The 24412-nt window shown below is 39.6% G+C and overlaps 1 protein-coding gene across 1 annotated transcript; it reads right to left on the reverse strand.

Annotated features, from left to right (window-relative positions):
• Positions 1-1597: 1597 nt before the first annotated feature.
• ptgir (prostaglandin I2 receptor) lies at positions 1598-23420 on the reverse strand. Its single transcript, XM_063493836.1, has 3 exons — positions 23265-23420; positions 22040-23063; positions 1598-2607 (listed from the first exon to the last, which is right to left on the reverse strand). Exons 2-3 carry the CDS (start codon positions 22868-22870, stop codon positions 2320-2322), a joined length of 1119 nt encoding a protein of 372 aa, XP_063349906.1. The 5' UTR covers positions 22871-23063; positions 23265-23420; the 3' UTR covers positions 1598-2319.
• Positions 23421-24412: the final 992 nt, after the last annotated feature.

A 24412-nucleotide genomic window follows, 5' to 3' on the forward strand; every position in this document is an offset into this window, starting at 1 on the left:
ACAGAGCACAATTATGAAAAGCTTCTACTGTACCAACATATATACATAAACATATATTTGTATTACATTTTCACATACACTTAAACCTTATGGGTGTAAAGGGTAGAGGATGTCTTTTAGAAAACACACACATACAAACACAAACACATGAAACACAAAATAGTCAGTGTTATGAGTCAGGCAATCTTAACTCCTGAAGAAGTAAAAGGTTTACATTTCTGAAATCCATTTTTTCAGTCACAGTGGTTTTGCTCTTGGAACAGTTGATACATAAGTCTTGACAAAGATATGATTTTTTAAATGCAGAAAGGATATTTCAGGGGACTCTGATATAAACTGTAGAAGCATTTACTCTTTCTTGGAGAAAAAGGACATTACACGTGTTTACAGATTTTATTGTTACTCCCATTCTGAGGGCTCCCCTCCGCAGGAAGTTGTTATGCTTGAGACAGACAGTCTATGTTTATCCCTTAGTCGAGATAAGGTGGTCTCTACTTTGTTGCCTACTGCTTCTTTATATGAAAGTAAATACAACGTGGGCGATGCCTGAGAAAGTCTCTGAAGCCACCAGCAGAGTCTGGTCAGCACAATGCAGAGCAGAAAAATGTAGGCTTGACCCCTTGGGACCTTTCTGTAAAATTGAGAAAAACCTACTGACTTTTTGGTCTAGTGCCAACCCGTGTTTGAGATTTTTGGTCTTAAATAAAAATACACTATATAGACAAAAAACAAAAAACAAAATAGGCTTCATCTGTTAATCTTGAAATTCAGGTGCTTTCTATTCCATTGACACAAGTTTACAAAATCAATCACCTAGCCATGAAGTCTGCCTTTGCAAACACTTGTGAGAAAGCAGGTTGTCCTAAAGAGCTCACTGAATTCAAGTAAAGATACTGTAATAGGACACCATCACTGCAGCAATTAAGTTTGTAGAATTTTTTCCCTCTTAGATATTCCACAAATCAACTGCAAGTGATCTTACTGCAAGTGGAAACATTAAGTAACCGCAGCAACTCAGTCATGAAGAAGCAGGCCACGTAAAGGTACCGAGCGAGGTCGGTAATTCTCTGTAACTCTCTGCTGACTCAGAAACTTCAGAGTTCCAAACCTCTCCTGTCATTAACATCAGCATGAGAACAGTGCAATGGGAGCTTCATGGTATGTGTTTCCATTCCTGAGCAGCTCCTTTAGGTGGCCCAGTACTTGTGTCCATATCAAGTGCTTTGGTTTTTGACCAAATTTGGGTTCTTCACTGGATTCACTCATGCTCGTTCATAATAACCACTGACACATTAGTAATTAGCATTGCTAACACTGGATCTGCTAAACATTAGCATATGTTGCACATACAACAAACATTGACATCATTAGCATTCAGCTTGGATCACCCCATATGGAAAATAAATTTCCAGCCCCATTGTCTCCATTAGTAAATGTTTCCTAATATACAGAAAGTTCTATGAGACTTATATATCACACTGTGATTTAGTTCTATATTTATTCTTATGCATAATAAATTTTACTTGATTAAATTTTAATTCATATTTTTTTAAATTCATGTTTCATGACACACAAATACATTTTCAACACATAAGTTGTAGTATGAGACACACAAGTCTTTCAAGACATACAAAATATAAACATTTCCTGTAAGTTAATTTAATTTCCATATGGGGATCTCCATGGTGGCAGACTTGTTAAGGCTATTCTGGGTTATGGGCAGTGGACAGTTCAATAATAATCGTGTATATCTGTTGCACACATATGTCATCCAAATAAACCGTGTAAGCAGGCACGTTGCGTGAGCTGAATCTCATGTCATCCATGCTTTAGACACAGATAATGCATTAACAGACTTACTGACTTACTGTGCCTTAAAGAAAGGGCCGACTGATTGAAATTAAAAAAAATACTATACATTCATACATTTCCATACAACTTTCCTCAACTGCATATATTCAGATTTTACAGTATGTCATCCTTGGGCCTGACATGACTGTAAGTGTTCCTTAGTCCCAAGTCACAGTGCTGTTTTAATGGCACAACTCCCCTTGCAATGTTGAAATAACTTCCGTCCGTCAGTGGAAAGTTAACACTTAGTGCAGTCACTTTTTCCAAAGTTAAGGGAGAAATTTTAACGGCCACACGTAGATTTAAATTGTGACAGAGTCTTGTCTTTGTGCCTTCAAATACTAGGTGCAGGAATTTTGGATTCATACATTCATTTCATTTTAGAGTTTTCCTTAAAAGTTTTTTTCCATATAGAAATGTCGTCCAGCCTCCAGGCCATCACCTTGCACTGCCATGGGTTTTTGTGGGTCATCGAGGTAAATTGGAATACATGTTGGTTGGTGGAAGTGACGTGTCTGGTGGGTTGCGTTGTATGACATTGTCAAGGGGTAAAGACAGAGCGCAGTGTGCTGTCGTCTTTACGGCTCCTTTACTGAACCGGAAGCTCAGCAGAGAGCAAAGGTGGCGAAACACGGACTTGCGGCAGATGATAAAGGCCCAAGGATCAACGATGGGGTTGAACGCATAGAATCTGAAAGCTGTCAGGTTCTCTTTGTCACCGCAAAATGGATGGATCGCATTGATAAAGCCTGCAATCTGTAAAGAAAAGACAGAGAGAGCGTCAAGGTTAGATGCAATTCCTGTGATTTCCAGCTTACAAGTGTAAACGTTTCTGTACCGTCTCTTCTACAAGGCCAAGGTCAAGAGTTAGAGAGACAATTTTTGTAGAATTGTAAATTAAACAATCAAGATGTGTTTGAAGTGCAAAATTTCAACTTAATTCAAATAAAAATCTGGCATTTTTATATACAGTTCTGCATTCTCAGAAGTTCAGAATTAATGAGACAATCAAAGCAGTTTTATGGCCAGGTAAGACCTGTTCCCTTCAAAGTACTGAATTTGTATGTCATAGCTGTTCACTGTTAGTGTAAGTGCGGGAGGTCATCATTAGGCTGACAACCCCAAATAATCTGGTGCATTGCTAAAATTTTACACTGATCAGCTCACCAACACCAAAAGACCCGAAAGACCACAGAAGACAACTGAAGTGCGTGATGACAGAATTATTTCCAAGGTTAAGAAAAACAACTTCATAGCATCTAACCGAGCCAAGAACTCTCTTGAGGAGGCAGATGTATCATTGTCAAACTTTATAATAAAGAGAGCCTTCATGAATGGAAATACAGAGAGTTTACAACAAGGTGCAAACCACTGGTTACACTCAACACCAGGAAGCTCAGATTAGACTTTGCCAGAAAACATCTAAAAGAGCCGACACAGTTCTCTAAAATAATCTTTGAACGGATGAAACCAAGATGAGCTTGTACCAGAATGATGAAGACAAAAGTATGGAGAAGAAGACAAACAGTAATAAGTTATTAAACGGTAATAATGTATTTGTAAAAATATTAATACGAATTTTTGAGAGGAAACTTCTTGACAGCGGAAAGTTTTTGGCACACGATTAAAGATATTTAAAGAATAAACGTTGTCTCAACTGGATGGGGACCATTCGAAGCTTCCTCCAGCAAATAGAGCAGAGTCGTCGGCACTTTGTTGCTAAAGCCAGATGAAAACTCAGCTGCGTGTTCAGCATCAGTGTCGACGGAGATGGCAGTTCATCTTGCTGTGCAAGGCTTTAACAAATGTCAGCATCATCACACTTGGTGTAAGCGCATCTTTAAGTTTCAAATGTACAAAGTGTTCCGAAAACAGACCCACATAAGGCAGCATGTTAAAACCACATCTTTTTCCTGTATCGACCTTTATGGTATGACAGACTGGAGAAAAGCAGGCCAGACAACAGCAGCAGCTGGCTGCTTACAAAGCCAGGGCAGAGAGAGAAGCAGCAGCTGGCCCACAAAGCATCTTTGTCACCTCACTCCCATTCTCTATCAACAATTCTCCATTTCCTCCACGAAATATCCAACAAACATTCTCCTAATTAATGGCTTCTGCTGATTGACTGCTTTTCTACATCGGTGTAAATGTTTCCATGTTGCTAGGGACTGGACTGAAAACTAATAAGCAAGAAACATGAGAGAGGCCTGAGGGAGAGTCCAGACCCAGTCCAGGGACCAGTCACAAGCATGACTGCATGCTTCGCACACTTATCAGCTGGCTAAAATCAACCAAACGTGATATTTCACCTAAAGATGTCTGGGTATGCCGATGACAAACAATAAAAAAAAGACAACAGAGAATAAGAGAACAAGCACACCCAAAATAACAGCACTTATCATGTGATTTTACTGAAGGCGTTGAGCTCAACGGTATAACAACATCAAAATCCTGGAAGAGAGCCGTCATCCTGCATGTGTCAGTAGCAGTTACAGTTGAGCGTGGAATGAAATCCTCTCCAGATGTTTTTGACTTTTTAGGAAGTAAGCATGCAATTTTAAGTCGTCTAAACTTTCTTGAATTGCACAACTGATGCTGGCAGATTCTAGCGGATTTCACAGGCTTAATAAATGGCAGATAAGACACGGAGGGATTTTACGAAAACTCATCTGAGCTAGTGTGTCCTCAACTTCCTTTCACACAACAACACGTTTCCTTTTTTGCAGGCATAGACTGCAAAATTTCACAATTTACCTGCTGCCACCACTTTATTAGTAAGTTTCTCTCCTCCTTGTTACTACATTAGTAGCAACTGGTAGTAAAATAAAAAATAAAAAAACTCTAGCTTTAGTAAAAACCAGTAGCTTCCAAGATGGAGTTGGAACTCAATAAAATTATCAATGTCGACTGTGTGTAGATGAAATGCCAGCAAACTTGAAAAATAGTCTCCCGAAGTATGTAAGCAGGAAGTCACTGCAGCATCAAGAGCCGTAATAAAACTTTGAAAAATTGGGGAGCAGCTATTTAATAAACTCATCTGGAAGTATTCACAGAGTTTTGAATGTTTGTTTTGTTAGTTGAGAATTAATTTTTTTAAATTCATCGCTGCGTGAAGCGGCTGTTAACAGCTTTGTGATTGCCAACGTAGATCACGTACATTACTAGTCTTTCACTTAAAATTGGCTTTTGTTACCTAGACATCAAAGGTTACACTGATATACACGCTGAAAAATTGAAGATTACTAAATTCAAACAAACAGTTTGAATTCAAACAAACAGTTTAAATTTAGTAAACTCAAGATTTATGTATCGTGTGTGCGCGTGGAAAAGGGCCCGGGTGTACAGATGTCAGCACAATTTGGTGGCAGATACATTTTAAAAGCTCTGGAGAATCATAGAGAAAGATGTTCGTAGGAGCAATAAAGAAAATACAACAACACCCTTAACTATTTTGGCTTCTGACCTAGGAAAAGGTCTCATGCTGGCAGTAATTTCTTATTTGATTTAATGTTTCAAACAAAAATGAATCTTGGCATTAAACACACTAACAAACACAATGACAAATGCTTCTTGTGCTCAATGCAAAGTTATGGTACACTTAATTCATCACGCGGTGCTGCCAGAAACATTTCAAACAGACTCGTGTGCTCTGCTACCTTCCTCGCTATTGTTGTCTCACTCCACATTACCACCCTCACTCACGCTTCTGCTCCCTACATGCCACCCTGCCTCTTATGGTGCTCTCGGCAGGCTTTAAGCCCCGCAGAGACAAACACAAATCACGAGCCGTCCTCTCAAAGCACTACAGGCTGTGGGGCCAAAACTGATGACATGTCAGGCTCTCCTTAAACAGGAGCATATTAATGGATCTGTCTGTGCTTAAAGAGCAGGCCAGACATAGAGGGAAAGCATCATGGGGGATTATTTAGGAGAACAGAGAACCAGGGAGCTGCAGGGAAGGCGTGATGAAGACATATAATGTATCATATATGTACTGTATATAAATCTAGCCAACAAAGTGCCGTACATGTGCAGTTGCATTCATCTATCACCACCCACAGCCTTGCAAATTGTAATTACAAATACTGAATGAAACAGAACCTCGTCTCTCTTTTAGCCATGGAGATATTTTCCTTTTAACCAAATACTGAATCTTTTAAAGCAGGTAAAAATCGATGATTTTAAACATTTCACAATTATACGCAGAAAGCTTTGGAGGGCACTGTTACCAGACAAGTACCAGAGTATTATTATTATATTTCAGCTGATGGTTTCACATCCAGACTATTTTACTTTGATATTTCGACAGCCCTCGGACTTCTCAGTATGGTTTTACCTTGCCTGCATGCAGCTTTCTCAATCCTCAGTTCCTTCCCTCACCACCTCTCCTCAAGTCTTAATCCTACCCAGCAGAGATGCAAAGAGAGTGGCGCCAAGGCAACAGGCATATAACAAAATGAGGTATTTTTGCTTAGACGTCATCATTTTAAAGGGATGTGGCACAACAATCTGAATGAATGCAGAGACTCCTTTATTTACAGAACTCCCCCCAATGCCATGGTTTGTATATTCCAGCCGTGTCACGCGCTTCTTTCATGCGTCATGGGTAAAAGCACTTTAGCAGAGGATGCAACACCTGTGCACCCTCCAATATAACTCTTCCGACAAGCCTCCTCTCTCCTCTCTCTGCCAGATGCATTTTAGGAATCGAGACATCCTTCAGCATGGCATATTTAGATTGATTTCTGGGTCATGGGGTGGGTGATGAAAGACAGAGGAGATGAGGAGGCACATGGCATCATTTGCTCTGGTTTGACCGGAGATGCAGTTATCCTTTATTTAGGCCACCCGTATTTTGCTTTGGAGATTTTTTTTTTGTTTTATTTTGCTCAAATTGTTTTTTGTGGATCTCGCTTCTTTGTTCTGACAGTCTTCATGTACCTGGATCCAGGCCATCTGTTGTAAATAAGGCATGTAAGACACACATAGGTTGCATGTAAGATGGTTGATGATGGCTGCTTCATTCAGGAAACAGACCACATAATGGATTTCTACACTCTACAACCCATTACTGCCTATCGTGTTGTCCTAGTGGACTCCCTTAACTCTGTCTTCCTGATCCTGTTTCACTGCAGATTATTCTGAAACTTTAGAGGAGACAGTGCAGAGAAAACGGGGCTTTCAGAGATCATTTACAGATTGATTACAGTCTCTGAAGGAATTAAAATTTTTGGAAAATATGCGTAATTTCTTTCCTTCCTAGAGTAAGAAGAGAAGCTCAATATCAATCTCATTGGCGCCTGTTAAACCTGCAATATTTGTTTTGTTTTTTTAGTTGGAGAAAATGAACTATTAATACAAAACTGACATCGTATGTGCAGCTTATTTCATGTTTGTATTCAATATTTGTGCTTCTTTAACTTCTACAGAAAACAGCTGCTTCTTTAGTTACCTAATGCACCGCAGTGTTCGCCGCCCGGTTGCTTGCTTTTCAGGAATTTGAAGGCGTGTTGTGTAGTGTGAGGTCGCTCAGAGTTTTTCCATTAAAAAAACACAGCCTGTGTCAGTAACACTGATCATAGCTTGAGCTAGATCTGCATGAGTTTAAAGCTATGACTCCCATAATTTACAATACACGGACTCATTTAATCTGTTCTTAATACAAAAGCACTGATTTTAACAGGTTTAAGTATGGAAGTGGCTTAATGTGTACTGACGTTTGCCACAAACATTATTGTTTAACAAATTTCTGCACCTACAGTTTTGTGTTATCGTCATTTCAGAGGACATCACACTTACAGTCATTTCATGAAGACCTACTCACTATTTGCCGAATCCTAACATTTGACCTGAACCTGACCTTAAAAGTAAAAGCTTTTCACCGTAGCCATCCCCTTCAAGGGTAAGCTAGCAGTAACACAACACATGCGACCTTATTGCCTCAGGTTGATTCATTCACTTACATTTTGCTCTGAAGTGATTCAGTGACGCTCACACTGATGATATTCTGTTTCCTTCAGCTTCATAACTTGCTTACAGCTGTTAGCCTTTACAAGCAATAGTGAGTCATTTGCAGACTTTTTGGTTCACTTCATTTAAGTCTTTATGAGAAATCTAACACACCCATCCTCCATGGAATAAATTTATAGGCTTGAGCTTGATTAATGCTCTCATCTTGCTTTTTTGGAAACAAATGAATCACTTTGGGCTGTAGAGTTGGCAACAGCACAAGAGCACAATTTACCAAAGGTGCGTGAAACTTTGCTGTATTTCTGTTTTTTAGCCAAAAGGTTGCATTAGTGCAGTGACAAAGATAATCGTACAAAGATCTATAGCCATGGCATAGCATGGAGGCATCTGATTCATTCAGCACTTTAAATGAGGTGAATCATAAAAACTACTAACTACACACAGATGAGCCATGACAGAAAAATGAACGGCCTTTTTATTGTGCAACTCCCTTTAGTCGTGTTTTTCTATGCCTAACATACAACACTGGGAGAAGGGCTTCTGGGTCCTGTGGGATGCACAGCAAGGACTCTGTGTTCCTCCAACTGTTCTTGGCCAGTTTGTTTAGTATAGCTTGCATGTACGCAGTGTCCTGCTAGGGAAAGGGGGGCACATGTGCATGTAAGGTGCCATTAACACAGGATGCACTTGGTTTGGGTGGCACATGATAAAGTAACGTCCATATAAACGCCAGGACCGTACTATGTTTCGCTTCACCTTTCAGTGTTTTCTTTATTTATATTGTGGCTGAACTGTGTACATATTCGTGGCTTTATTTTTGAAAGTAATCTTTTACTTTTAGTGACATTTTTCCCTGTTTAGTTTTCTGAATTCTCACTTCTCTTCAACTTCACACATCAACGAACCTTATCTCTGTTTTCTGCCCGTATGTATTTATCAAAAGATTCATTCAAAACATGACAGCAGATTTATTTTCTCGTAACTCCGCCGGAAGGTCAGCGAAAGGTTCACCACAGCACACTGCCAGTCCCTGGTATAAAGTTTTAAAGTTCATTGATCCTTTGATCATTGGAGATTATAGGATTTCCACTAACAGCTATGCAGGAGTGTTTTCTGTGTTATTTCTCCTGAACGCCTTAAACAGAGCAGCACGAGGCTTAGTGACATAAAGGCTGTCTGAGGATGCTTATCTCTGAGGATGCTTATCTCCTGAGATCCTGAAGTTGTTCTGTTTTTGTAGTTGGTGAATCATACAGTGTGGCACTATATTAGACGTTTTTTTGTTTGTTTGTTTTGTATTTAACTAATGGAGAACTGTACCTTTCCATGATCTGTGTCTGGAAAGCCACTGAGGTGTTTTCTGACATTTGAGGTTAAGGAGAACGTACAGAGAGGAAAAATGAGTGGGTGTTTCCTGCCGACACCGTCTGCAGGATATACATCTCTGTTTCATGTACAACGGCTCAATGGTAACATTCGTTTTGCTTAGTGACTTTTTCACAGAAAACACATCTCCCTCCCAGTCTTTAGAGATTATTATTAAGCTGTTCATTTCCATGAAAGACATTTCCAGAAGACAAAAAACCATATGCTGCAATAAGTGACGGTAGTATAGTCAGTCTATATTGTTATAATCAGACATGCTTCATCAGGGGAATTACACTGTCTACACTTACGGTCCATTAGTGAGCTTCCTCTCTAAGATGTGCCCAACACTACAGTGAACTACTGCACCTGAAAACATTAAACCTTTTACGATCATCATCTATAAATGACTTCTGAGAATAACGGACTCTCTGAACACTCACGCATCTGTGGTCTTTGCAGACAGTTGAATTGACTGTCTGCAAAGACCACAGGGCAAAGTAATATTACATTTAACACACATGCCTTGATATTGCAAAAAACTGACTCCTGTTTTAAATAGTACACAATGTCTTATACATTACATGCTTTCTAAGTTCGTGGAAAACACATAAAAGTTTTAAGACAAACCTTTATTATCTCTTTAGAATTCAGGGCCAAATAAAGCTGTCACTCTGAACTCTCTCACAATTAAATCCTGTCTCCGGAGCAGGATGTGCCGAATGTGTAGGAGTTGTCGTTTGCTTAACAACTGAAAAAAAAGAGGCTGGTGTCAGAACTACACTCCTCAAACTCCCCAAAAGAGGAAGTGGAAGTAACCGTGAAACCATAAAACCCCACTTTTCAAACTGTACAGTGTAAAATATGAGGCACAGTGTTTTAGCTGGGCAAATTACAAAACCTTGAGAGTGTTACAACAGAAGAAGCTGTAGACCGACACTTTAGTTCCTCTTCATTGGAGATAAAAACGCTCATTTTCTCTGCTGTATCTGATGCTGCTGTGGTCTAAAGAGCTTGGAAAGAAAAGCGTCTGGACTTCTTTAAGTTTCTTGAAACTTAAAACTTCAAGAAACTTAAAGAAGTCCAGATGCTTTCTTTCCAAGCTCCTTAGACTACGGTGACCTGGATGACTGAGAGCCTTCACAGACATGATGCTACTGTGCTTTCGTGTGTTGTTGACAGGGTCATATATGCCCTTTGAAAACAGCAGGAGTGTATCTTTTGAAATAACTTCAAATCGAACAGAATTGCTCACAGTCAAATGTAACTGTTGTTGACTGAGGCTGTGTTTAATGTCCCTAGTGGAGCCAGTTCAGATGAATTTCATCCTGGTTGCGACATTCTTTCACAGAGAGTCATCTGGACGTCATCCATGTCCTTCTTCATACTTCATGTAAATTAACCGCACATAACCAAGCACTATGAACTAAATCCCTTGTTGCTGTTAGCAGTGAAAAACATCCACTGGAACTAATTTGCTGTTGCTTTAAAACATCAGTCCTATTTTTTTGTTTGATTTATTGATCTTTCATCCCTGTTATGGCATTTTATTAACTCTGGTGATGTGATGATATGTGACATGGTCACGTAGTCAAAGGGTGACACAACCAGCTGGGGTGGAGGTAGCCGGTGAGCGCTCTATGTTTTAAGCACTTTGTAGCTGATAAAGCCACGATTCAGACGACCTTTCAAAAAAACAGAATTATTTTATTGCTTGCCATCCCAGACTAACTTTCATATAGTTATGAATCTATACAGCAGTAAAATAAAAACAGTGGTCAAGATCCCAGGAGGTTATGATTAGCACACTGTGTTTCCACCCACAGCAGGTGACAGGTGATTTCCTCACTTTACTGCAATGCCAATAAAGTCTGTTCAGCTGACAACTGTTGCTTTTGTGTTGACTATATTTATTAGACAAACATCACTGGAAGCGACTGTGTGTTTTTATCACTTTCGCACAAGGTAAAGTCGACCTTTTTTAACTGAGGTCATTTTGATCCAGCTCATCACCTTTATTGCACAACAGTGAAAGGAGAGTGAAAGTAAAATATGCATTTTTTACATTTAAATTAGTTTGTTTCAAAATACTTTAAACGTTCTGAAGACGCAACCATAAAAGAAAGAATACATTACTTACATTAAGTCAGTCTTTTGAGCTACCATATTATAATTCTGTAAATCAAAGGCCTACTTTCTCGTCCTATATTTTGGATATTTTTTAGCACTACTAAATGAATGGATGCTGTCCACAATGAGGAGCGCGTGACATACAAAGAAGAATTCCAGGTCTTAACACGCACAGCAGGCCTTTAAATTTGGGCTTTTCCAAACTGGTTCTAACAGCAAACCAAAGCCAAATAAATCCCTCACCGTCTTTAGATGTTTTATTTTTGGGATTAGCTTTATTATTAAAGTAAAAACACTGTAATATACACCTCATTAAACTAATAGCGCAGCATATTAGCAACAATATTGCAACACTATTCTGGTTAAACACAGCCAAGAGAGTTACAACTGCATCACTATGTGGTTTTCACCACCTGTATGGTGTAGTTTTAAAGGTTGTCAAAGCGGTTTGCATAATTCATTTATTCTGCTAATGCGAGCTACAAATAACCACAAAGCACTTCCTTTATGAAGTCTGTAAGTGACTATTGCTAAGTGCTTTGTTTGCATGTTTATTTGGATCTTTGATTAAAGTTATAACTGACATCTTGATCAGAACAGCTGCAATTCAGCATGATTCCTTGTCATTGTCCATCTCTTTGTTTTTCCCACTGAGCTGCTGGGACCAAGAATCTACGTGCCAGGCTGTGTGCTGGGTGTGTGTCAGCTGAGGATCAGCAGCATAGCAGCATCAAAGGAAACCTCTCAAACAGAATATAATAACGAGGATTGAAGTCTGGATTACGGCACTATCGAAGCACACAGAACAGACTCTAAAGCAAAGCTAACTGTTACACAACTGTGAGACAGATTAACCAAATGAGACATAATGTACACAAAGAGTGAGAAGTGAAGCCAGCTAGTTGATTCCTTATGTTTTCAGTCTTTATTCCCAGATAACAGGCTCGCACTCGCACACACACACACACACACACACACACACACACACACACACACACACACACACACACACACACACACACGCGCGTTATTCATTAACTATCGATGAATAACTGTTGAATAAAAGTTTTGAATGATTCTGTCTCGGTTTCTAGTTCTGTTCTGTGTAGAAGAAACATGACAGGAAGAACAAAGTTAGATATTTTATATCACAGCTTTTTAAACTACATGCATTCATTTCAGTTTGAGTGTTACAGAAAAAAATCACAATTAAAAAAGTACCTCGCCATGTCACTTGTGTACAATTTTTTATCAACAGCAGCTTGTCTGTAATAAAAAAACCCCAGTTCCTCTAATTAGGAAGTTTAGTCTCGTTTCCATCAGTGAGGGGCACACATCTAAAACTATACAAATACACCCTATGTGGACTGGCTATTTGCCAACATGATGTATTTTTAGGATTTTGCAGGACTCTCTGGGAGAAGATGAGAGCAGAGGAAATTTCCCATCATATTCTCAAATTCGCTGCAGAAGTAAACATTAGCCAGGGCGCAGTGACCCCCAAAATTTCAAACCACCAAATCATCACTACTGTCTGGTTGCAATTATGTTGTTTAGTTAGTTTAGTCCCTGTTGTCTACATACTCTGTCTTAGATGTGTTTGAAGGCAGAAGTAAATCCACGCACAGCTGAAATGCATTTTGGAAAGAATCACAAAGAGGATTCATTGATGTCTCCCCCCACCCCTCATCCCTCAGCTCCACCTACAAACATTTTTTTAATTTATTGATATCCTAGATCAATGACTTCATTGTAATTCTCTAACTTTATGTGATATGTAGAAAGTACAGATGCTGACGTATCCTGTCTCCGTGTTGAATAGTTAGAACAATGCTCTGATTTCATTAATAGAAGAAGAAACCTTCAGCCGCTCCTTTGTGATAAGGTATCACCACAGCAGGTTAACATGTTTAGGTTGGCAGAGCTTTGCACCAGATGCCCTCATTTCTCCAGTTGGAATCAAACCAGCAATCTTGCACATGTTGAGCAAACATGTTAACCACTGCACTACCGAGCCAGCAGTTTCTGTAACAGGAAATCAGTATTACATTTTTCACTGTGACACCAGCAAAATTCTTTTGCTTTCTCATGGAGATTTTCTTTTCTCATTAAAGGACTTCAAAAGACTTCCTCATGACCCAAGCTGAGGGCACACCTGAGCACATAAAATACACACATTAATAGGATTTATTGAGATGAGGAAGGTCTTTACAAGAAATATCAGTAACCTGGTTAGTCATACATGATTCTTACTCAGCTGGACGATTAAATTAAAAGCAGGTTATGTGAGAGTCAGTCAGTTGTAGACTGTTGACCGAACTGTTAGCAGTTTTTACAGTTCACAAAGTTTTTTTCTTCCTTCCTCTCTTGGAGCCCCTCCAGTGGGCAGCGTGGCCAACTCAGGGATCACCCTAAGCAGTCATTTAGTTGGCCACGCTAAAAACCAGCCTTGCTATGATAATGGTTTTTAACTGCAGCAAGGGTTTCACCACATTATTGAACTTGAGTGTCAACTGCTTCCCTTTTCAAGTGTCCTTCAGCACATCAACAGATGCTCTGCGTATTCTGCCATTGTTATCGTCTGTTTGATATGAGGGTGTTGTATTTCGCTGCTGTGACATTGTGCCAGTTCGTTTATCTCCTGATGCTGCAGACAAGGCGGAGTATAAAACAAGAATCCTATTGTTCTCTGGAGCTGCTAACATAAGGAGACTAGACTTAGCTGCATTTACTTAAGGTAATTATCAATTGTGAAACACAGATAAGTGGTTGTGATTTGATAAGCGGATATGAAAATGGATTTGAATTAACTCTGGATGCCCAGGCGGAGATTTGTGTCTCCACCTGGGTATAAAACCGGGGGTTTTTTGCTTGTTAGGTGAACGTGTAAACCGCTACACTGTGGAGCCATTATGAAAAAGTCACATAGGTTTTCACACCTGTGTTTTTCAAATCAAAAATACCTTTTTAATTACACAATGTATGTATGTGATTACTGTATGTACCAACATATCATTTTATATCATTTGTTCTATATAAACTTTTGCCTCGTCTTGTGACTTTCCTCACAATCTGAAGCGACTACACAAGCCCTAAGGTTGAGAAACTCTAAACTTGGGTGTGGAGCACATTTCACACAACAGCGTGTGAACAATGACACTGTTGACAGAAAGGCAAATAACTGTGCACACACGTGGCAAAAAAAATAAAAAAAAGCCAACTACCCAGAGCTCTCAAAGTGAGTGTATATGCAGCAAATGGCTACATGAAAAAAGGGATGCTGGTACTTTCTCTTGTATGCACACAGGCACACCAAAGCATGACACCTTACATCTGTTTGGACCAAATGCCTATGTTCCTGATAAGGATTAGCAAGTGGAAAAGAACTGAATCCTTCCTAGAGTTGCTGATCTTTTGCTTTAATTGTCAAGGCCTCCGCCACATAGGTTTAGTGACCATGCACAGTAAGATCAGTAGGAAGAAAATTTATCAACAAATGTATATGCAATACTAACAGACTAAATACATATAGAATCATACAGTGGATCACTGGTTCCTCTACAAGACATTTTACTGTATCTACCATAAATAATAGCAAATAATTCTTGCTGGGTAATCCAGCTGTGAGTGCAACTGGTTGCCTGCCTCTCTGTATTGGCCTTGGTTAGACTGACCTGTCCAGGGTGTACTCCCACTTCTCGCCCTGTGGTAGGTGGGATAGACTCCAGCTGTATTACCATCAATTATCTTCAAAAAAAATGCTGCAGAATTAAGGGGCCTGTAATCTCAAGCATTAGCCAGAGTGCAGCGGTAGTGTGAAACTGTTACATTTCATAATGTCTTGTCCTTCCAGTTTTACCACTGAAGTATTCAATATGTAACTACAGAGAAATGTGTGGTAGACAATCTGGCTGGAAGTAGAGAGATCATTCAAAGGACAGAGAAAAAAAGTGCCATATACAGGAAATAAATGACACGCAAAAGCGCGACAATCACTGTTTTGACGTTTAGATTTGAGACAAAAAATGACTTGTATAGAAGAGTCTCTCATAGCCACAAATCCACAGTGAATTATCAGCCAGACTCAAGACAGCTGTTTTCAGCACAAAAGAAGATTCCCTGCAAGTCACCTACCCTGCACCAAACAGCAGAGCAAAAATGTCAGAAACTCGATGGTAAACAGAACTTATAGCAGCTAAAGGAACAGATTTGCTTTTACTTCAGGAGTTGGTCACAGAGATACAACTGAGGGACGCATTCAGAAACACAACATTTAATAAGTGCTTAGGCTGCTTCATACTTGTTGGATGCGCAAATAAGCAGCTATAGTTACGGCTCACTTTCTCAGAGTTGAAAGTCACAAAAAAGTCTATTAAAAAAGTATCTACTAAAGGTATTCATTAACGGTGCCAAAGCATTTCGAGCTCAATCAAGCATGCAGAGTACAGTACAAGGTTCAGTTAAGCACATAATCATCATCACTCGCAAACAATTTTTCATTTGGGGAACCAAAAACACATGAACAGATGATGACTGCTGCAGCTGCCCCCATCTGCTCCACATCTGTCTTTAGCCTCTTCCATTCATTCTATTCCTCAGCCATTAAAGACCTCTTCCACAGCTGCTCACCTCTTATTGTACTGGAGCCCAAAGCCATGTTCTCCAGCTCCCACACTTAACTGGCACATCAAAAGGTTTCTTCAGGAGATTCGTTGGCATCATTTGTTGTCCGATTTCAAAATGAGTTCAAAGGTAAGGGAAAAAGGATAAAACTACAGGTAGTATAAAGAAAAACAAGCTCAACAAGCCTGCAGTCATCTGACTACTGAAAAACAAATAAATACGTGCACATAAAATAAACATTTATAAAATAAATGTTTCCCAATAAACATTTATAAAATAAATGTTGATTGATCGGGCAATATGTGCTTAATTTTTAAGATTTTATTTTATTTTATTAGTGCCCTTTTTTTCTTGTGGGTGGTTAAACTTGAACAATATTTCCATTCTGTAATCAGAACAAGCGTTAAGTGTACAATATAGAGCGTGTTTACTAGCAGCAAAAAGAAGATGCCCCAGTGCCCACTTTTACAAAAGCAATCCAAAGTAAATAATTACACATTTTACTCTGATGAAGCAATTACAATTACTTGACTCGATATAGTTTTAACAGGACAACTACTAATCTCTTAAGGAAACTCCCCAACACTGTATAGATGTTTGCATGCGTGTATCTGCTTAAGCACAAAGGAAAGGAATCCTCTTTGTTCTTTTCACAAAGTCAGCTGCTGATTGCAAAGCATCATCTTTCCTTTTAGAGACAACACTAAACCTCACAACAGGGTTTAAATACCACAGAAACAAAAAAGGTTCTTATTTTCAACTCTGTCATAGCATTAGTACTTTTACACATGTAAGTACGACGCCCATGCTGCGTGGACTGTGCTTCTAACAACAACCTAAACACATGCAAAGGTAATGGTATCCTATGCTGATGTCACACAGAGTGCTTTCCATTCTAGTTTATGCTTCCTCCTGTCCTCGCTCCTACGTGGTGTGGAAACAGTTTTCCCATAGAGAAGATGGGGAGCGAGAAGGGTCGTGCAGGAGGTTTTAACAAGAAAACACAAGTGCATTTCTTACGGAGGTGGCACAGTGGTTAGCACAGTTGCCTCACAGCAAGAACGACCTGAGTTCAATTCTGCCATCTGGTTTTTCTGTGTGGGGTTTGCATGTTCTCCCCGTGTTTGTGTGAGATCTTTCTGGATGCTTAGCTCTTGTTCGTTCTCCAGCTAGTCGCTCAAGTTGGCAGTTTAGCAGAATTAAAGAATTCAACTGAGATTTCCAACTTTTGATTTAATTTTAGACAACCTCTGGAAGGCATTTTAACTTGAATCTTCTGGATATGTCTGGATTTGGGAAATTCCCCTCTTCATCCACACTAATTTTCTCAATCTGGATCCAGTTGGATGCAAATAGGAGTGTCCCTGAAGAAAAACATCAAAAGCCTGTTATTCTGCATATTTTCAATGGCATTCAGGCTATGACTGGGCATGTTAATGCATGTAAGAACTCCAGGCGGTTTGGAAACTATTGTTATAATATTTAGTTGTACGCTTGTTTAAGTCCTGCAGGGGAACAACGAACATTCATCTAAATGTTCTTGAACTAAAAGCAGAATATCCTGTGAAATTTGTCTTCATAACATTTTGTTAACTAATACCTCAATCTTTCTTAAATCTATGACCTCATGAATAGTTTACCAATGAAATTTTTATGTCTTTTAACAGAAGAACTTTGTGCTGCATACTGTTTCACATAGCATTTTGAAAACTTCACTCTGTGGGATTTCTCTTGCCCGGTCTGTCAAACAATCCAGATTTATGAAGCGCTGTGATGATTCTTGGAGGAATGATGCCCTGTAAATGTGTTAAAGCTGCCTGCTGTTCATCATCTTCCCAGCAATCAGCCCTCTTGCCCAGTTAGCTCACAGCTATTGGAAGCAAATTGATATTTCCATTTTTCTTTTTTCCAAATCACAGAACACACTGTGCTCCTGTCAGATTTGTATATTACTAGCCCCAGCAGAGTGATAGAGAGGCAGGGTTCAACAGGAGTTATATGAAGTCCAAAGACTTAACATTAAAGTAATTGAGGCTCTTAAATCAACGGTAACATGACGTTTCTACTGTGAACGGAATCAAAAAGATAGGTTCGTTTTTTAAACAAAATAAAAATGGAAATTTTATTTTTATTTTCTATTTCACTGCTACTTCCACTAAGCACTGTTTAATCTTTGGTCTACATTTGACAAATGTGCAAAGGAGATGCCAAACTTTATACTACGGCTGTGGGCGACTAGTCGACTAGATGTTTAAACGTTGCTTGTCTTGATGGTCCGTACTAGAAATAATATTTGGTTAAAAGTATTATTATAGAAAGGGGGAAAGTAAACAGACGATAGCAGCGCTGTTTTGCAGTACTCAGATATTAAAAAATGAGCGGCTTATACGTCGGCTTTGTCAGAATAAACTGGAATCTAACCACGCAGCCAAAGCAATGTGTAACCGCATAATGATGCTAGCAGAAACCGAGGTTCTTGCTGCTAGCACTGTTAAAGCTCGCCAAACACTGTAATTTAATCATTGTGTGTGCTAATCTCATACACGACGCACATTTCAGCTACATTTAAAACATGTTTGGTTATCAAGAAACTTGATTCATATTTCATGGAGCTCATTGGACAATGGTTAACTTTGTCCATTGAAAGTGTGCTCATTGTAAATGTTTTCTGACGCTTTTCCTTCTTTTAGACTAGCAAATTATTTTGGATCCCTACGTCATATATCAGAACGCTGATGGTTTGAAAAAGATTAAAACAAATAACTTTTTTATTTAAATAACAGAAAAGAAGGAAACAACGTTCACAGGGTGACATTTACTGTCATTCAATTTCCAACTTCCCAGCCTCTAGCCTTCCACCTTACTTAGACGGCCAATGGTGGGTAAAACTACTCAGAAGATCAATGACTGAAGAATTAGGATGACCTCATTCGAGCTGTTATTTTTTTTTTTAGATACAAATAATATTTTCAAAAGCGGCTGGCTGGAATTTATCATGGATTTTTTTTGCACTCCCTAACCACACACACAGGAATCAATACAGATCTGATGACTGAGATGGGCATATGGCATCTGCCCTAATGGAAACCTTTTATGAATAAGTTAAAACATTAGTGATTAAATCGAGCCCATGCTGCTGCTGATACAGTTGCTCACTTAAAAAAACCACAAAAACAGGAAAAACCAAAGGCCTGCCATTTGTTTTTCATTATTCACAAATGGGATAATTGGGAAAATTTCTAGCTAAAACAACTTTATTGAGCCAGGTATTGACCAGATGGGTCGCTTCAGGAGTTCCCATAGCGACACTATGAAGAGCATCGATTTGTAGGCTGGAGGAAACAGCCTTTAAAATAGAGATTACAATAGGTTAAATACTCACATGATTCTTACTGAGCTGTCAATTAATGCTTATAAACTTCAATGCCAGTATGTAACAGTCATTTTACTGTTAATTCAGCAGTATCAACTTGCATAATCCTGAGAGAACACTTTAAAACCTGTCCAGCAGCAGGAGATGATTTTTTTTTTTCATAGCTGTATTTTTAAACATTTTACAACCAACAGAGAGCATACTGGCAATAAATTTGACAATAAATCTGTAACAATGTGTCAGTATCTGCCTGAGATTAGCTCTAATTGGATAACTGAACCTAATAGTTTCCAGCTGTCTGCATCAATTGCATGGTATGAAAAGTGTCAGTGGGAGGTAATAGATAACATTAAGATCAGGGTCATAGTTTGACAAACTTGCCAAGTAATGTTTATGCGAGCCAGGCAACAGTATACTAGACATACTACTGTTATGTTCAATTGCTTTCTCAATAAAAGAGATAATGATAAAAAAAAAACTAGACATACATCGCCTTTCCTTCTTTGTCTCATAGATCATGTTTTACCACTTCTCTGTCTGCAACACTAATAGTTAATCTTGCCGTACTCAGAACCAGACCTCAGAAAAATGCAGAGAAAACATCGCTTCATTTATTAGTGTCCAAAAGCCATTCAGCGGATGCAGGATTGTGAAATGTGATCTGTAAATACAAAGTCCACAGACATTATTTATACCTGTGAGCCAAAGACCACTGAAAATAATGAATGTGTCGTGATATGATAAATATTGATATTCCCTGCCAAACTTAAATTTAAAAATGTAAGTGTTCATTTTCCAGTGCCTGCTTTTCATCTCGCCTACATCAACCCACGTGGAGTGCAAAGCCATAGAAGAAAACCTAATTCTTTAAAGTATATTCAGTTCCTCAAAAGTGATCTGAGACAACAAACACTAACCAGAAACACATGCTCAATGTTTTTATTTCTTCTTTTTTCTTTTTGCACATTGTTGTTGTAGAAGTACAAGAATTAATGACCAAATGAAGACTGTATACCTCTTATGTGAAGCAGAGAAATTGCGAATATAAATTACACTTGAACTCTACATTGTTTTCATTGCAATGAACAGATTCAGACTTCTCTGCCCACATCTGCTGTGCCTCAGGCAAACCGACCATTATTAATCATGAGCCTACATCTGTCTGGAAGCTCCGACACGACAATCAAAACCACAATGTGAACAACCATACACACACACACGTCTGCTGAGACGCTGTTGCCACATTGTCGTTCATTATATATACAACGGATATCAAGCTTATAATTTAAGCACGTTGATAGTGAAACTTAACGTTAGGCTAAATTTGACTTTTTCAAAAACAAAGCTCAATTATTTCTCAATTATAACAATTTTCTATTTTTAACTTTGAAACTGAAACACAAACTGTCTGCATGACTTTACAAAAGGAGGACCGTGTGCATGCAAGCGGTGAAGTTGGAGTTTCCTGGATTCTTACTCAGAGTGTGAACGAGTATGTATCGTCATCCCTGTCACTCTTAACCATAACTCAGGGCAAGTACAATCACATGCACCCTAAGTTAGTCAAAGCTTTAGGGCAAATGTTACCACAAACCACCAAGAAGCAGATGGTGAGAAGACGGTAAATAGCACGAGCATGACAAAATGCATTTTCAGCTTCCTGTAAACTAATTTATGAAACCGTCTGTTTAAGAATTAAAAAAAGGCTAATATACATATGACAGCACATGAATGCCTTTATAACACGATTCACACATCCTCTGTGAAAGACAGGGCCGGACCAGTCTGCCAGGGTTGTCAGGTTGTAGGCACACTCCTCTTAAACAGAGGCAGATACCGAGCTGTGAAGAAAAATGCATAACACAAACACACAAGCAGCAGTGTGCTTTGTGTGGCAAAGGCTGCACTTAGGGACACACCTTTCATTAGCAAAGCACAACCGTTAAGGAGACTTCAACAGGGCAGACAAACACATACCACAACTTACAAAAACATCAACCGTCGCCATGCCACCAAAAGCTTGCTATGTCCATAATGATTACAGAAGGAGGGAAAGGAATTCACTTTATTAGATGCACACAAAGTCAGGAAACACTGAGGCTAAAATGACCTTACTCCTGTAAACTTTGCCTTCCACCAAACAGCACCTACTGAGCACCTACCACCTACCAACACTGAAATGCCAAAATCTCCAGTTCCTCAAATCGGCACTTGAGGCTGGATCAAAAAGTGAGTCCAACCTCAGACTACAATGCAGAATACCTGGACTTTTGCAGACATAAGCATTTTTGCAGCCTGACACACTCCACCCTCTTGGCTGAATGTGTTCACTTCCTGCACCAAAAAAGGAACAAAGCAAAGACCACAAAGCTAAAAATGAGCCTTAAAAAGCGCTCGCCAATGGATGAAGTCAGGTGGCTCCATCCATCTTATTTACAGATTACATCAGATTTGTCTATCATCACTGCAGATAGTGCACAAAAACATCCACTACAGGCCAGTAATGGTGATAACAATAACTAAACCTTCTTTAACTTTCCCCTTTTTGTCTGTAAACTGCTATAACCTCTTTTCATTTCATTGTGGAGCTCTGGTCATGTTTCAGCAAACTGCATAAAAGCAATCAGTGTGTCACCTCTTCTTCAATGTGACTGTGTAGTAAAACTAAAAGGAAAAACAACATAATATCAGTAGCTTGCACAGAGGGAAGGTCAAATATAGACTTACAGTGAGCGGCAGTGAGCAGACCACAAAGATGACAGTGATGAGCGCCAGCAGCACCAGGTGATCCATCTCCTCTTCTCCCTGCCCAAACCAGGCCAGGCTCAGCCTCCTCTTTCTGCCCGTTGACCCGACCGAGCCACGGCGCAGTAAATGGCTCTTGTGCATCTTGCAAAGGGTGATAATCACTGAACCGTTGCACACGAACACTGCAAAGATCAGCAGTGCCGTGAGGGAGGAGTAGGACAGAGAGAAAGCCAAAACCAAGTTGGCCTGTTCATCCTCAGTCGCATCCATGTCAATGAAGCACCATGTCCCAGGGCAGTACTGCCTGAATTTACCGTAACCAACGAAGGGCAGTAGGCAGAAGGCCACAGAAAATAGGTAGATAAAGAGAAGGGTAAATTTAGCAAAGTTGCGGCGGATGTGTACAGAGTAGAAGTAAGGGTGGCTGATGGCCAGGCAGCGTTCCACAGCCATGGCGCACAGGATGAGCGTGGGTGCAAGGCCGAAGAAACTCATGGCAAAGCCGAAGAGGTTACACAGTCCTTTACCGCCCAGGTCTGTAAGGGACATATTGCGGGCATAACAGATGAATACAGGTGGGCTTAGAAGGGAGGTGCCCAGAAGATCTGTGAGAGCCAGGCCGGTTACCAAGATGCAGAACACAGAGGACCTGGAGCGATGCTCCTTCTGATGCACTCCCAGGATAAACAGAGCCAGGAGGTTTCCGACAACACCAAGCAGAAACATGATGATACTTGTGGCCGGTTTGCCATCACGGCCCACAATGCAGGTATGGTTACATGGTTCATTTGAAACAATGCTATTGTTCATCTTGTTGAGAAGAAAATAATAACCCCCTCAGTGTGGAATTAATAAGGAATTCCCAGACATCAATAGAAAATCTTGTCCTCTTGACAGCAACATTTGGCAAGACGTAAGACAGAGGAATCCTGTTTTGACTTAAAATATCAGAAGCCTCTTTTTCCTCCTCTGGTTGTTTCTTGTAGACAGTTTTCAAATCTTTCTGTGGACCAAAAACAAACAAAGAAAACAACGAATACATATATTTAGTTCTCATAAACATAAAACTATAATCTATGGGAAACCCTAACCACGTTTTCCTTCACAAAATACAAAACAGCCACATTTTTCTGATTCTTCTTACGTCATCACATTGACACTCTTAAAATATAATATCCAATTTTACTAAGAAATACTGACTCACCTTTTACTGGATCTGACAGAAAGCCCCCAACACATAAAAAGTACTTGAAAGTTATTTCTTCCCCTTTCGGTAAACCATTAAAGGTAGCACGAGTCTGCTCTGGTGTGCTGGGTTTAAATGTACCGCTGCTGGAAGTGTCGGAAAAACAGAATGAATTCACGGACGGAGAGGAGGACTGCTGGCGCGGCGCTTCTCCTTCTAACTTTATCTCTCTGTTGTCGCTGTGCCTCCTAACCGGTTTCGGATCGATGCAGTCTAGGCTATAGTCCCTCCCACTGCACTTGTGACTCAGATGACATCTAGAGCAACAGGACACTTTAGAGCCGATGCAAAACCGTATTTAAATCCAATAGAATTTCGGTGCTTTCTAGTGACTATTAACCCTTCCCGTTCTAAGATGGTGTAGATTTCAAGATAGTGTGCATTTGCACCGAAATATTTAGTGATTGATATATCATAAATCACGAATAAAGATGGGGGTATAACTTAACTTATCCATTGTAAACCATTTAAATAATACCTGGAGACTAGGCTGCAGGTGCTAAAGTAAACTTAACTGTGGTAGGTCTAGATATAAGAAATAGGAACAAGATACTGACAGCATATGTATTTGTAGACCACGCCCCCACCACACACACACACACACACACACACACACTTAGATTGACACACAGACTTCGTCTTGATGTGAGCTAAGAACAAAATGTTTAATCAGTCTTTTGTGTAAGTATTTGGTTTGGCAGAGTCTGACATTCATTTTTATGAAGGTGCTTTGAATAGCCTCAATCTCTGCTTGCTTACATTTCATGCAGCCTTTAGCACAAGTCCAGCGATGCAGAGTGAGAGAGAGCCAGTGCACACTGGCTGAGCATTTTGTGATGGGTGCAGCCTCACCTCTTAGGCTTGAAAGCTGTAGTTTCTGTTTTATTTGTACAGTCTGTAAAATACTGATTAGGAGAGGGCGGGGGGTAAATACAGAGGTTAATCCTTCAAGTGTGTTTGCTCTGGAAACAGTGCTTCACTTTGATTTGTCCATGTCATGTTGGTCACATATTACTACACATATTGTTCCTTACATGACACCTAGACACACTGAAACATATAAAAGGGTTTACACAGTCATTATGTTATCATTATATCTTCCTTAA

The sequence above is a fragment of the Pelmatolapia mariae genome, linkage group LG14 (assembly GCF_036321145.2).
Source record: "Pelmatolapia mariae isolate MD_Pm_ZW linkage group LG14, Pm_UMD_F_2, whole genome shotgun sequence".
NCBI classification, from domain to species: Eukaryota; Metazoa; Chordata; class Actinopteri; order Cichliformes; family Cichlidae; genus Pelmatolapia; species Pelmatolapia mariae.

Coding starts and splice junctions, on each gene's coding strand:
- ptgir (XM_063493836.1), bottom strand. CDS start 22,870: ATGAACAATAGCATTGTTTCAAATGAACCATGTAACCATACCTGCATT. Junction 2,608..22,039: donor TCTGCTCACTGCCGCTCACT/GTAAGTCTATAT, acceptor TTTTCTTTACAG/ATTGCAGGCTTTATCAATGC.